General features: G+C 30.9%; 1 protein-coding gene across 1 annotated transcript in view; it reads left to right on the forward strand.

Annotated features, from left to right (window-relative positions):
- DOCK2 (dedicator of cytokinesis 2) overlaps positions 1-14,313 on the forward strand; it is a 491,936-nt gene that overhangs the window by 215,910 nt on the left and 261,713 nt on the right. Inside the window, 1 exon segment of the mRNA XM_074292033.1 lies at positions 8,825-8,920. Coding sequence (XP_074148134.1) covers positions 8,825-8,920 — 96 coding nt within the window.

Here is a 14,313-nt window from a genome sequence, read left to right on the forward strand (position 1 = left end):
ATATTTATCAATAATTTCTATTCTTGAAATTTAAAAGTCATTTTCTAAAATATTGTCTTATTTCCATTGTCTAAAATAATGTCTTAGTATTGTGAATATGACCTCTCAGATGCCATGAATGGGCTTTAGGGACTCCCAGGGATCAAAGATCCACTTTGAAAATTGCTTCTATTATACAAGTAGATCCTTAGGCAAATCACTTAACTTCTTAGTATCCCAGGCAATGGTGTAAAACTAGATAAGTTACAAATAAGTTGCTTTTTACATCCATGGAGGGAATTTCTTCACCAAGAATTTTTTATACTGATAAAATTATTAGTGGAATGAGATATTGCTTTCATCTAAGTTTTGTTCCTGATTAAAGTTATTTTGAATTATGCACTTGTAGTAATGTTGTTTATTATTCTTTTCTATTTTATTTTCATTTTGCATCATTTTACACCAGTCTTCATATTCATTATCTCTCATGATATAGTAACATTATGTTACATTAATATACCACAATTGTTTAGCCATTCCTTTGGGCATATGGTTTGTTTGCAACTTTAAATAGTGGTGATATTTTAGTACAGATAGGCATTTTTTTTTTTTTTTGTAATAACCATTTTGGGGAATAAACCCAACAGTAAGATTTCTGGGTCTAAGATATTTCGTAGCTTTATAATGTAATTCTAATCTCATTTCCCAAAATAATTGGATTACTTTACAACTCTGCCAGTAGTAAATTAGTTTGTATCTTTTAAGATATTTTTTTCAGTATGAAATTTGACTATATTTTACTATTTTTGCTAATTTGTTAAGGAGGAGGTGATTTATTAATTTACATATTTTATTTCTTTGGGGCTTTTTGCATTTCAGATTTTTTTGATAGTTTACAGTTCTTTTAAAAACTGGTTTTTCACAAACATTGACATTGGAAAATGGCACTTAATCTTATAGATATGTATCAGATAAACTGATCAACTAACAAATATTTATTAAATATCTATTTTGTATGAGGCATAGTGCCAAGTGCTGGGGATACAAAAAATGACCAAATATAGTTCTTACTGTAAAGAAAAAAACAACCTAGTCAGAGAAACAACATTCATTATATATTTAGGATACATAGGAAATAATTAAGAGTATAAGGTAAAGAGAAGTTAGAGAGAGCTTCTTGTAGAAGGTGGTATATTAGGTAGGACTTAATGGAAACCAAGAAATTCAGTAGTCAAAGCAGAGCAGATAGAGCATTTCTATTGCTTTTGTCAGACTTTTACCAAAGAGGTTTTCAGTCACTATTCTATACATTCTCTCCTTATTTTACTTCTATTTATTTTGTTTATACAAAAGCTCTATTTGTATATAATTATTAAAAGCTATTTTGACATTATGAGTGTTTCGCAAGTAAAATCTATCTAGTACCAGATAGTTTCAATAATTACTGATTTCTAATATAGTTTTGGATCTGAAAATGGTAAAATTTCATTCCTGATTTTTTCTTTATTTTCTTGGGGGCAAGATTACAACTTCTTATCCCATTTAGTCATAAAAGGCACAGATAGTTCAATTACCTCATTCAAAAGAACAGAAGTGTAAGCTAGGTACTAACATATCCTTAATCATTTTGAAAAAAAAAAATAAAGTGTTTGATCATTTGCTAAAAACAGATTATGTCATGGAAGATATATCTTATTGTAGGCTGAAAGAATCAGACATACTTTTGTGTTTTGTATTAAAGCAGCAAGTCACTGACAAACTAGTCACAATGAAGAAAAAAATTTCAGAAAGGGTGACCAACTCCTTAGGGTAAAAAGAAACTAGATACTATAAAGACACCAAGCCTCAGAGCCCGATGGAAAACTACAATTATGAGACAACTAAGTAATATAGTATATAGAACAGTAGATCAAGAGTCAGATGAACCTGGGTTCAAATATTGCCTCAAATGTTTAGGTACTCTCTGACAAGTCATTTAATTTCTTCCTGTCACAGAATTCTTACTTATGAAATGAAAGTAATAATAACAATTTAGGATTGTCCAGGGTTTGAGAAAATTACATCACTCCTTGGCTTTAAAAAAAAAAGTAATTGTATTTATAAAGTGTTACAGACCTTAATTGTTAATTCCCTTATATTTAATGCAGTTGCTTGTTATTTAAAATGGCATTTCTTCTATTTCTTCCTGGTTTTTGTTAGGATTATATAGAAACATATTTTGTGAATATATTTCATATCTTACTGCATTATTGAAGCAAGTAATTATTTTCATTAATATTTGTTGATTTCTGCAGTTTTCAAGGTGACATATTTTATTATCAATAGAGATATTATGGCATCTTCTTTGCTTAATTATTTTGCTTAATTAATTTGCTTAATTTTTCTTATCTTATTGCTGTAGTCAGAATTTCTAATATTATATAAAATAATAATGGCAACATTAGGCTTTCTTACTTCATTCCTGATGTTCCTGGGAAAGATTCCAGTATTTTTCCATTATTCCCCAATAATGCTAGCCCTTGATTTTAGACAAATGTTTTTTATCATATTAAGGAAGTCCTTTCATTCTTCTCAGTATGTTTAATGAAAATGAAAGATGCACTTATTGAAGTTTTTCCCTGTATCTATTGATATAATCATGTAGTTTTTGTTATTAATAAGATTTATTATGTTAATTATATTTCAAATCTGGAACCATTCATTTATTCTGGATATAAAAATCCAGCTTTGTCATAAAGGAATACATTTTTTGTATCTGTGGCTATTACATCTTTGCCATCATTTTATCTATTTTTTAAATCAATGTTCATTAGTAATATTCATTGATTGTTCTTTTTCTCTGCTTTATTAACTCCTACTCTGAGAATCAGGTTTGTGTTTTATAGAAAAAAGTTTAGTAGTACTTTCTTTCTTGATTTGAAATGGTTTATGTAGCATAGATATTGTTTTTTAAATGCTGAAATTCTTTTGAAAATTTATCTGAAAGTTGAAGTTTTTCTCTTGAGATTTCATTTATGGCTTTGCCTAATTTTAGTTTCTGAGATTAGATCATATACTTATTGCTTTATTAATTTTTTTGGCTGTTGACCCATTTCATGTATATTTTGGTTTTTATATGATTTTGTATGTTATTTTTAAAATAACTTTGATTTCCATTTGTTTTTATTATTCAAAATTTTATTAGGTGTTCTTTAAAAATGAAATTAATGAATAGTTCATTTAAAAATCTTTTTGAAAGAACCTGCTCTGTTTTATTGTTTAATAATTTTATGTTTTAATTTAACTTCTTTTGCTTTCAATTTTTTTTAGAACTTCTATGTTCATTTTAGGGTTATTGATTCATTAGTTTTCTTTAACTATAGGATGATTAGTTAATTAATACTCCCACTATCTTTTGAAGTATAAAAATTGCTTCAGTTATGTACCATATATTTTGGTATTCTGTCTTCTTATGATCATACTTAATGTAATTTGTCATTGTCATTGGTCTTTGATACAGTTACTTTTTAAAGACTGTTTTTGTCTTTATTTACATCTGAATGAAATTTTTGATATTTCTCTGACTTGTAATTTTTGCTACATTATAGTTTGTAAAGGGTATATTTAAGGTTTCTACTTTTCTGCATTTATTTGTGAGTTCTTTGTACCATAATATGTGATCAATTTTTTATTAATCCCATGGACACTGGAGAAATTTATATAATCTTTAAAATTCCCATTTGTAAATTTCCCTAGTTCTATCAAATAGTTTTCTTAGCATTCTGTCAAATTTTATAATTTTATCTTAATTTTTTTTCTATAGGAGTTGTCAAAGTGACAGATAAATTAAAATAACAGCATTTCCTGTTTTATTCTCCAGGCTTTAAGAAAATGTTATTTTTTTTTCAGGATCTTAATTGTTATGCCATCAAGTAAACATGTTTAATATTGATATTTTTAATGACTGTGATGCTTTTAATAATACAATAGGATTTCCTATTTGTTTTTCTTGTTACAATCTCATGAATGTAACTTCTGGTCTTTATAAAATAATCAAAATGATATAGGTTTCATTTCAGTTCTTCACTTTGATACTGAGTCTATGTTTTAGGTGAGTTTCTTGCAAGCAACAAATTTCTGGGATTAATTTTCAAATCTATTCTCCAGCTTGCTTTATTTTTATTTATTTGCTTTTTAAAATTTTAGTTGTGGAGCTTATCTTACTTTGTAACAATAAAATTATAGTCCTTTCTCACATCCCAATCTAGTTTATTTTTATAGTAATTAACTCTAGAAAATGTCTTCTTTTACTGAATTTCAATCCTTTCATTTATTTGATTAAACTTTATTTGAAATTATAGAATCCAAGAAATATTATTTTACTTCTTCCTATTTTTAGTCCACCTTATACTTTGGTTTTATTATCTCTTTTTTCATTGGATTCTTCCTTAAAATTCCTGGCCTTTTTTATTTTCCATGTCCCTTCCACTAAGTGCTGTTTAAAAACTTCAATATCTATCAGCTCATTATAATAGGGAAATACTGAGTTATACTTTGCTCATTATTTGAATGAAAATTTACATTATGTTTTAACTATTATTATGTTTCTGATCTTTGTTTAACTTACAAGTTTCATCCCTTCCAAGTTCTAATTTGCTCACTTTTTTCTCTTCCATACTTCATATTATTCCCTCTCTCTAAAAGTTTTTTTTTTTTTTCCTGGCTTTTTTGAACCATGTTTTCTCATGTTGGAGTATGTCCAGTTTTGTAGAATAGGCACTTTGGAGTATAGGACATTTTTCATTCATTTTTTCCATATCATGTATGGTAAATGAATTGAGTATCTCTTTGATACTGAATCTTTAAAATTTGGTGACTACATTTCTGTTTGAATTAAGTCTGGAGTGGGTATCATATGAATTCTTCTGATTTGCATTTCTGTTTTCAGTGTAATTTTCTTATATATTTTGAGATATGACAGTAATACTAAAAAAAAATTTTCTAGAAGACTATTAATTCTCAAATTATTTATTTAAGCTCTTTCCTCAAATCTTGCTGCATTGGTTTATAAAAATTCAAAGATTTCAAGTTTACTATTTAAAAAAAATTTGCTCTATTCCATCTTCTTCTACCTTTGTGTATTTCTTTATCCTAAGTGACTTTGCTTCTTTGAATGTCCACTGCTTCATTGATATCAGTTTTTTTGTTATCAATTCTTATGTTCTTCATGAATTATTACTTCAATAGTCTTTATTCCAGTCTTAGAGATTGTAGGATTTCAGGTATATATCTTATTGTCATTCTAAACTTCTCTGGAAAGTCTTATGCTATATCTCTTCTGTTTTCAAATAGTGGAATTATCTTTTTTCTTTCTTTCTGAAAATTTTTCTTCACTTACTTTTACCTTACATTAGCTACTTATTATATTATGGATTAAATCTTATTTATTTACTTATTTTGTTAGTTTTTTTTCAATTCAGTTGTTTTAATTGAATATAATAGTCCCTCCTCAAGAAACATACATATTACTTGCTCTACAATATACATTTTCTCAAGCAATAGAAGGGAAGTGCCATTTGACTTTGATAGAATGATATTAATATTGGCCATTATATTTGACCAGTTTGGTTGCCTTTCCATATCGCTTCATTCATATTAATATAATCATTGTATAGATTTGTCTTTTGTTCTGCTTTGTTCATATCACTTCACTGTATCATTTAATTCCTACATATATTCTCACAATTCCATGATTTATTCTTATTCGTTATTTCTTATTGTATAGTATAGTCTTTTATACAACATTTGTAGAACATGATTTGTTTAAGCCATTCCCCAAATATAGGGGAATGTTTTGTTTCCAGAAACACATAACACAATACTTCTATGAACAATTTTGTATACATGTCTATATTTCCTACAAAGTTTATCCTGCCACTATTTTCCTTTCCTGGGCTTTTTTTTTTCTTTTAAAAATATTCTATTTTAGTTTTTTAAGTATTGAGGAGCAGCTCAGCTTGGTCAAGGCAATTTACATCATTATCTAGCCATAACCTCTTATTCTGATTAGATTCTTTCTTTTGTTGCTCATCCTTGGAGGACTTATTCTTAAGTAGTGTTGTTTCTTGTTGCAGTATTGTGAACAAAGGCTATTTTAAAATCATGGAATTCTTTGACCAAAATTCCATCATTTAATGGATGATTATACTTACTCATGATAATTTCTTTTTTTTATTTAGCTAAAGTAGTCCTCATTTACTAGAATTGTACTTTACAACCCTAGAGGAATATTAATATCTTCAAAATTAGATGAAGGCCTACAATGAGTTAGACACATATATTCTATGAATGAGTTGTGGTAGTAATTGGGCAAAAACTGAATAAAATGAAAAGTTGTGGGTAGTTTATAATCTGTAGAATTGGAAGTAGTGCCCACATCAATGAAATTTCTCTCTCCTAAAGTTACTATTTGTCAAAACTCTAAGTAAGTGAGTAATTTTTTTCCTGGATAGTGTCATCCATGAAAGTAGTGGCATTCATATATTTGATAGGGCTGACTTAAAAAAAAAAACTATTAAAAATGCAAAATAGTTTTCACCATTCACCTTTGCAAAACACTGTATTCTAAATTTTTCTCCTCTCCCCCCTTCTTCTTCCCATGCCAGCAAGGAATCTGATATAGGGTAAACATGTATAATTAATTCTTCTAAACATATTTCCAAATTCTTCATTGCTGCACAAGAAAAATCAGATCAAAAGTGAAAAACCACAAGAAAAAAGAAAGCAAATAACAAAAAAAGTGAAAATACTATGTTGTGGTCTAAATTCAGTCCCCATAGTCCTCTTTCTGGACAGATTGCTCTCTCTTTCACAAGTCTATTGGAATTGATTTGAATCTTTGAATCACCTCATTGTTGAAAAGAGCCAAGTCAATCAGAATTGATCATTGCATGATCTTCTTATTGCTGTGTATAATGTTCTCTTGGTTCTACTCACTTCACTTAGCATCACTTCTTATAAATTTCTCCAGATCTTTTTGAAATAATTCTCCTGATCATTTTTTAGAACAATAATATTCCATAACATTCATATACCATAAATTATTCAGCCATTCTCCATCTTATGGTCATCCACTCAATTTCCAGTGCTTTGTCACCACAAAAAGGACTGCAACAAACATTTTTGCACATGTGAGTCCCTTTCCCTTTTTTTATGATTTCTTTGGGATACACACCTAGTAGAGATACCTAGTAGAGACTGATCCAACCACTTCACAACTCCAGTGTATTAGTTTCCTAGTTTTCCTACATCCCCTCCAACATTTATCACTATCTTTTCCTGTCATCTTAGCCAATCTGAGAGATGTGCAGTGGTAACTCAGAGTTATCTTAATTTGAATTTCTCCGATCAATAATAATTTAGCACATTTTTTCATATGACCAAAAAAGGCTTTGATTTCTTCATCTGAAAATTGCCCATTCATATACTTTGACCATTTGTCAGTTAGAGAATGGTTTGTAGTCTTATAACTTTGCATCAATTCTCTATCTTTTAGAAATGAAGCTTTTATCAGAACCTTTGGCTGTAAAGATTTTTTTCTAGTTTCCTACTTCCCTTATAATCTTGGCTTTAGTTTTGTTTGTACAAGAACTTTTTAGTTTAATATTATTAAAATTATCTATTTTGTACTTCATATGGTTCTCTAGCTCTTTGGCCATAAATTTCTTCCTTCTTCACAGCTCTGAGAGATAGACTATTCCTTGTTCTCCTAATTTGCTCATAGTACCACCTTAGGGCTTACTATGAATGAAGAAATCCTGGCTATAAGACCAACGGCACATCAGTTAACTCTCTAAAACTGTAGTTTTCATGAAAGGTATTTCCCTGTATTGGTTCAGGTAGTTTGCTATAACAAGGACATCAAGTATAGTTCCTCTTCCTCTTTTTTACTCTATAATAAACTTGTGACTCCTCTAAATTTGTCTTTCATTTGAATAATTCATCAAGTATCATTGATTTTTAATCGATGTATTTTTTCAAAATATCAATTCATTACAAATATATTCTTCCTTCCCCCTCCTGTCCCTACAACTATATCTTATAATAAAGAAAAATTGCCACAATACAAACTATATAATTACAACTTCTTATGAAGGCTTTGTTATTTTATAAAAGCTACTGCATTATACCAAAGTTCAACATATTTTTTGGTGGAGATCTTATCTTAAATCATGCCTTCTCTATCAATGGTATCAAGAGTAGAATTATAGGCTCTATTAAGGTTTTATACAAACCAGAAGTGGCCTTCATTTGAACTAATGTAGTCATTTGAAAGAAGTTCATATACCTTTGAGTGAACTAAACTAATTTTCTTGGAAACTGGTTTGGTGGGGGGATTGACATGGCATTTTTTCTTACAGAATGATTATCAAAATGGCATATGAATAAAATAGGATAGTATTACATCATAAAAAGTCCTTAATATTAAAAACATGAAAAGACATACAAAATGATGTGGAATAAAATAAGCAGAATCAGGGGGAAATACATATAATAGCTAAAACAATATATACAAAAATTGGAGAAGAGATGATGAAATGAACTACCAGCCTTTCTTTGGAGAGGTAAGAGATATAGTATGTTATATCTATTCTCAAATATGATTGTCATGTGTATTGATTTTGCTTAACTGCAAAAAAAAATAATTTTTAAAATTGTTATAAGTGAAAGTGTACTGTGTGAAGTTAGCATATCTGGGAATGACTGATATAAAAAATAAAAGATATCAATAAAAATTAAATTTTAAAAGAAATGTAATGGATATGTAGCTCTGGTTTTCATGTAAATGCCTTTCTCTATGTTACAGGCCTCAACTTACCATCATATCCAGGAAATCATGGTTCAATTGCTTCGCACAGTGAATAGGACAGTTATCACCATGGGGCGTGACCACAGTCTGATTGTGAGTATTTTCCTTCTGTTCAGATTCCTCAGGATCCTGCCTCAGGCTTGTTTCTGAATGCCTTTAGAGAAATTTGGGTGAGCCAAGGTGCTGCAGCAGCCAGCACAGGTCATGTCTGTGTGGGTAAAGATGTGCCCATGGCAAATTTGGTCTCTACAAGGAAAATTCAAGGACCTGAAGTAAAATAGCATTGAAAGTTTGTTTACTTTGCTCAGGAAAACAAAGGAACTAGACTGAAGGTGGAGAAGCACAGAGTTGTTTTGAATTAGAGGTGTTTGGAGTTGGATTGAAGTTTCTAGAATAGATTCATCAGCCATATCTGCTTTGGCTACATAATGAACATCTCATATGTAAAATCTGGGTAGATTGGACATTTTTCTGAAAATGTGGTTTGTCTGTTCACACAAAGTTCCCTACAAGTCCAAAGACTTGACTCCATTATAGGCGTGATTAGGTTGGCCACCTCTCAACCATAGGATAAAATTTTTACCAAGAACCACATGGTTTTCCTCTGAGTTAGGAATACCTGGTTCTTTGGTAAGTCATTGTCTTGTCTCTCCTATACTTCTTCTCCTTTCTACATATGCACCTCGAATCCCCCTGATGCTATTCCAAATCTTAAAGTCTCAGGTTTAATTGTCTTCAATAAGGATTTATCCCCACTTAAACAACAGATCCTTCATCTCACTCTTTCAGCATCCGTACCCAACCAACATATTAGACTTTGAGCCTATGAAACACATTAAAAATAGGAAATATCTTCCCTCATTTGCTTGGGCACAGTCATTTGGATGAGCAGAGTTGAAAAGTTTTATGAAACACTTGTAAAATTTTAAATTTTTTATAAGTACAATATACTGAGGCAATACATCAAAGCAATTCAAAGCATGCTAGAGCATATGCTATGTCCATGTGATTCATTGATTCTGCTCCCTGGTCTTCAATCTTCTCTAGCTTTTCTGATACAGTCATTGCTGATTGTGTGGGCTTAAGACTACCTTTTTGCAGAAAAATGGAGTTCTTCCATTTGGAAGCCTATTCTTTATACTACAGCAATTTTGCAAGGTGATGTCTGATCTGACTGTTCTATTGCTCCTTAGTTGAGGGGCAAAATATTGTATCTGAATCCTGGAAGAGAGGAAAGAACTTTGTATTTATAGTCAAGAGACATGGACTTGAGTCCCTAGTGTACCGATTGCTACCTGTAAAGCCTCTAATTTCTCTGGGCCTTAATTTGCTCACTTATAAAATGAATAGGTTGAGCTCAATAATTTCTAAGGTCCCCTCCAGTTCAACAACCATGATTCTATGAGCATTCCATTCTATTAGTTTCTCTAAAGTATGAAAATATATACTTAATAATAGGGATAGGTGTGGGGAAATAATGGAGAAGGAAAGTAAGAATTTTGCATTCTGATTTACTTAGCATCTAGAACTTATTTCTAGAAGGAACTCTATTTTTTTCCAGTAAAGGAAAGGAATCAGATCTATAAAAATGTTTTTTAAACTTAATATGTTTCCCAGCATCCATAATACCTGACAAATAGGTAATAGGTACTTAACAAAATCTTGATGGGATGGAATGGAATGGAATTAAGGAGTTACTATATCTAGCCCATTCTCTATTTTATATATGAAAAAATGAACTTAGAGAGGTTAAGTGATATGATTGAAGTGAATCAAATTATGCCTTTCTGAGTATTCTCATTTCAGAAATGTTATAGAGGCCCTCTTTCCTATGATATGCTGTCAATGTCTTTGCCTCTTGAATGTAGTGTAGCTAAACATTTTAACAGAATTGGAGCAGGGTAGATGTATCTCTATTATACCCTGGAGTTTCATCTATGAAAGAAAAAAAAACTTTCCAATAGTTCTTAGAATATAAATATCTTCACCATATAAAAGGAAATAATGGTGGGAAGTTAATTACTGTGGAGTCAGAGGTCACTTTCACTATGAAATATCCCAATTTAATTTTGAATTGAAATTGGAAGGGGAGGAAAAACCTTAATTCTGAGATCACTTTTAATTTTCCAGGTGTGATTTTATTAGCTATTTCCCATTACTCAGAAATATTACACAATCAATATTTATAGCAAATACTGGACAAGCCTAATGTTCTGAAAAGCTCAGAAGGATTTGATTATGTCTTCTGGTAGATATCTGCTCGGTTCTGATATTCTCCAGGATGAATTGTGACATTTTCATTACATCTTTAAGAGTGGAAACATTATTATAAAATAAATGTTAGGCATTAGAATTACATGAGTTACAACACCAAGATTGGTGTTCCCTTGTTTCCTACTGTGTGTTGTAATTATCATTTGCTGGAAATAACCATTGCTAATTTTTCTGGAGATTGTCTTCCTGTGCTGTGGATTTTTGATGGTGATAGAGGAAATCACAAGTAGCTTTCCTATGGAGCTCCCATATTACTGGTGCTGTTCTTTCTCAACCCCTTTCCCATCAGCCTCACCTGCCAAGTTCAATGATACACATTGTGAGCTCTTTGAAAGCAAAGGCTGTTTTTGCCTTTTTTTGTATCCCCAGCACTTAGCAGAATGACTGACACATAGTAGGTACGTAAACATGCTAATTGAATGACAGACTGATATATGAAGCTATTGTTTAGCAATCAGCATGGGTGCAATTAGAATAGCATGGGATGTTTTTCTTTTTTCTTTCTTTCTTTCTTTTTTTTTTTTTTTTTTTTTTTTAAGCAGAACTGGATTTTAACCTCAGATATGATCTTAGCTTTGTAACTTTAAGAAGACAATTTATTCCTTTGGTATTCAATTTCCTTATCTACAAAAGCAGAGAGGGAAAGGGTTATACTTTATGAATTTTGAAGTGTCCTTTAAACTTTAATATTGCATAATTCTAAGTATTATTATTCAGACCCTATGTTTCACCTTATAGACCACCTTTCTTTTCTTTCATGTTCTTCACCTTACTTCATTAGCAACAATAAAACCAACAGTTCCTGTTTCTATAGCATTTAAAGGTTTATAAAAAAAAATTCCCCCCAAAAATTCTTGCAAAGTAGAGAATATATATATTATGGTTACCATTCTGCAGATGAAGAAATTGAGGCGAGGACAGATACATTATAAAGGAAATTTCCTAGACCTCCTTGAAAATGATACTAGGGATATCATAGCACATATTACTTACTTCCCCACTATTGTGTCTCCTCATTTTTAGATTATAAATAATAAAAATTTAGATGATACCTAGCCCACAAAAATTTGAAGTTCCTTGTCCCTAATTCTTGCTTTCTATCATGAAGATAGCTCAGTTCTAAACAATAGTCCCATGGTGATTATGTAGCAGCAACCTGCCTGAGCAGCATCCATAGAACAAACACGGTATTTATTTTGCAGGAGGTTTTTGGAAGGATCAAGTCATTCTGGCTCAAAATGGGACCTAGCTTTTATTTTTGGTGGTAAAAATAAGCCTCTGGGTGATATATTTTGCTTTTAATTACCCCCAATTTTGCACAGAGTGTTCTATTGTGTGATTAAAAAAAGGTAAATGCAGATGGCATTGTGCCTGCTGTAGCAATTCATAGCAGTTTGTTAAGAGAAGAAAGTTGAAATAAGCTTAGTCCCCTGCTGCTTCAGCGCCCAGTAATGCTGAAGATTCCAGAAAAGGTTTGAACCATTGGAGGTAATCAGGACTGCCAAACCATTCATGCAGAAGCTCTGACTTCACTTCCTGTTCTTAGGGTAAAAAAGATTGGAAATAACAATTCTCTGACACACTCCATGCAGGGCCTTCTGTTAAAAAACTCAAGGTGAAGTCCACATTCAATAGCAATTCATCAGATAGTCATTAAGCTCTTACTCATGTGCCAGGCCCTATCCAAGGTGTTGAGAGAAGGCAAAGAGCAATAAAGCAACATAGCCACCCTCCAGAAATTCACATTCTAGCTGTGGAGATAACACAGGCACAGATATAACTGGGCATTTAGAAGAGGAGATTACATCTGCTTGGATGATACTAACAAATAACATTTTTGAAATGTTTTGATGTTTGCCTGCACCTTCCTTATTATAACCTCATGAGGTAGGGATTACAAATATTATTTTACTGATTTTAAAGATGAGGAAACTGAGGCATAAAGAAATGAAATGCCTTGTTCAGTCACATATCTAGTAAAATTTAGAGTCAGCATTTGAATTCAGGTTTTCTGACTATAAGACTGATCCTCTTTCAAGTAAATTTTTGTAGAGGAATATTTGAGCTATCTTGGAGAAGATCAGGGTTTAGGTATTAAATGAGTGTAGAGAAGGAATTCCAAGCAAAGGAAAAATCTTAAGTATATGTACAATGGTAAAAAAGTAAAGGGGTTATTCAAGAAAGATTGAGAAACCCATATTTATTAGGATTTAAGGTTTTTGAGGGAGAGTAATAGAAAAGAAATCTAGAAAAGTAGGTTAGAACCATATTGTAAAGAGCCCTAAATGCCATATTGAAAAATTTGAGTTTATTATATAGCTTATGAAGAACCAATAAAGATGACTTTAACAATCCCATACCTTTAATGACCCAATTTTCCAAAAGATTATATTGTATGGTGGGGGCAGGCCTGGTCATTGAAAAATAACAGTAATCTAAAAATGTGCACAGTGCATACCAATAAATATTTATTTAAAAAGACAAAATAGAATTTTAGTAGAAATGATATAATGCAGCTAAAACCTAAAAATGATAGTACTACCACACATATAAATAAAAATTAATAATCACAACACACACATACACAAAACAATTTGTACACAAAAACATAGATACAAACAAGGAATACAAACACACAAAATTCTCCCTTGCCATCTGTTGACTCTTAAACACCTTTACTAGATATAGACAGGAATTTAATCATCCTTTATAAATGTTAATGATGATGGTGATAAGTTTTTCATATGTCTTAATAACAGATAGTTTGTGGATTCTAGGACCAGGAAGTGATCATGAGCTCTGGCAACAAAGACTTATTTTGACTTTATGGCCTACCATTATTGTTATTATGTAAGCTGCACACATACAGACTTCAAGGACATTAGTTAGGGGATTAGAAAAGAGAAAAATACCAAATTTACCATAATCAGTACTGTAAAATATTGTTTCTCTAAAGGACTAGAATTGCAGTGAATCCTAATGATAATATCTTTATCTTCCAGCACATTTTGGCTATTATATAGTAGGTTTGGACAGATCTAATTTTTAGCCAATAATTTAAAATATGTTAAAACTCAGATTCAGCAGTGTCTCCTATTCTCTTTGTTGGCTCTTATAGTATGAGGCAGACATTTCAGTTGTCATTGAGTTATTCTCTAAGTAAAGGTATTGAACATTCATTAGTATTAAGAGTGCCATCATTATTCTCATCA

This window comes from Sminthopsis crassicaudata, chromosome 2 (assembly GCF_048593235.1).
Source record: "Sminthopsis crassicaudata isolate SCR6 chromosome 2, ASM4859323v1, whole genome shotgun sequence".
Taxonomy (NCBI): Eukaryota; Metazoa; Chordata; class Mammalia; order Dasyuromorphia; family Dasyuridae; genus Sminthopsis; species Sminthopsis crassicaudata.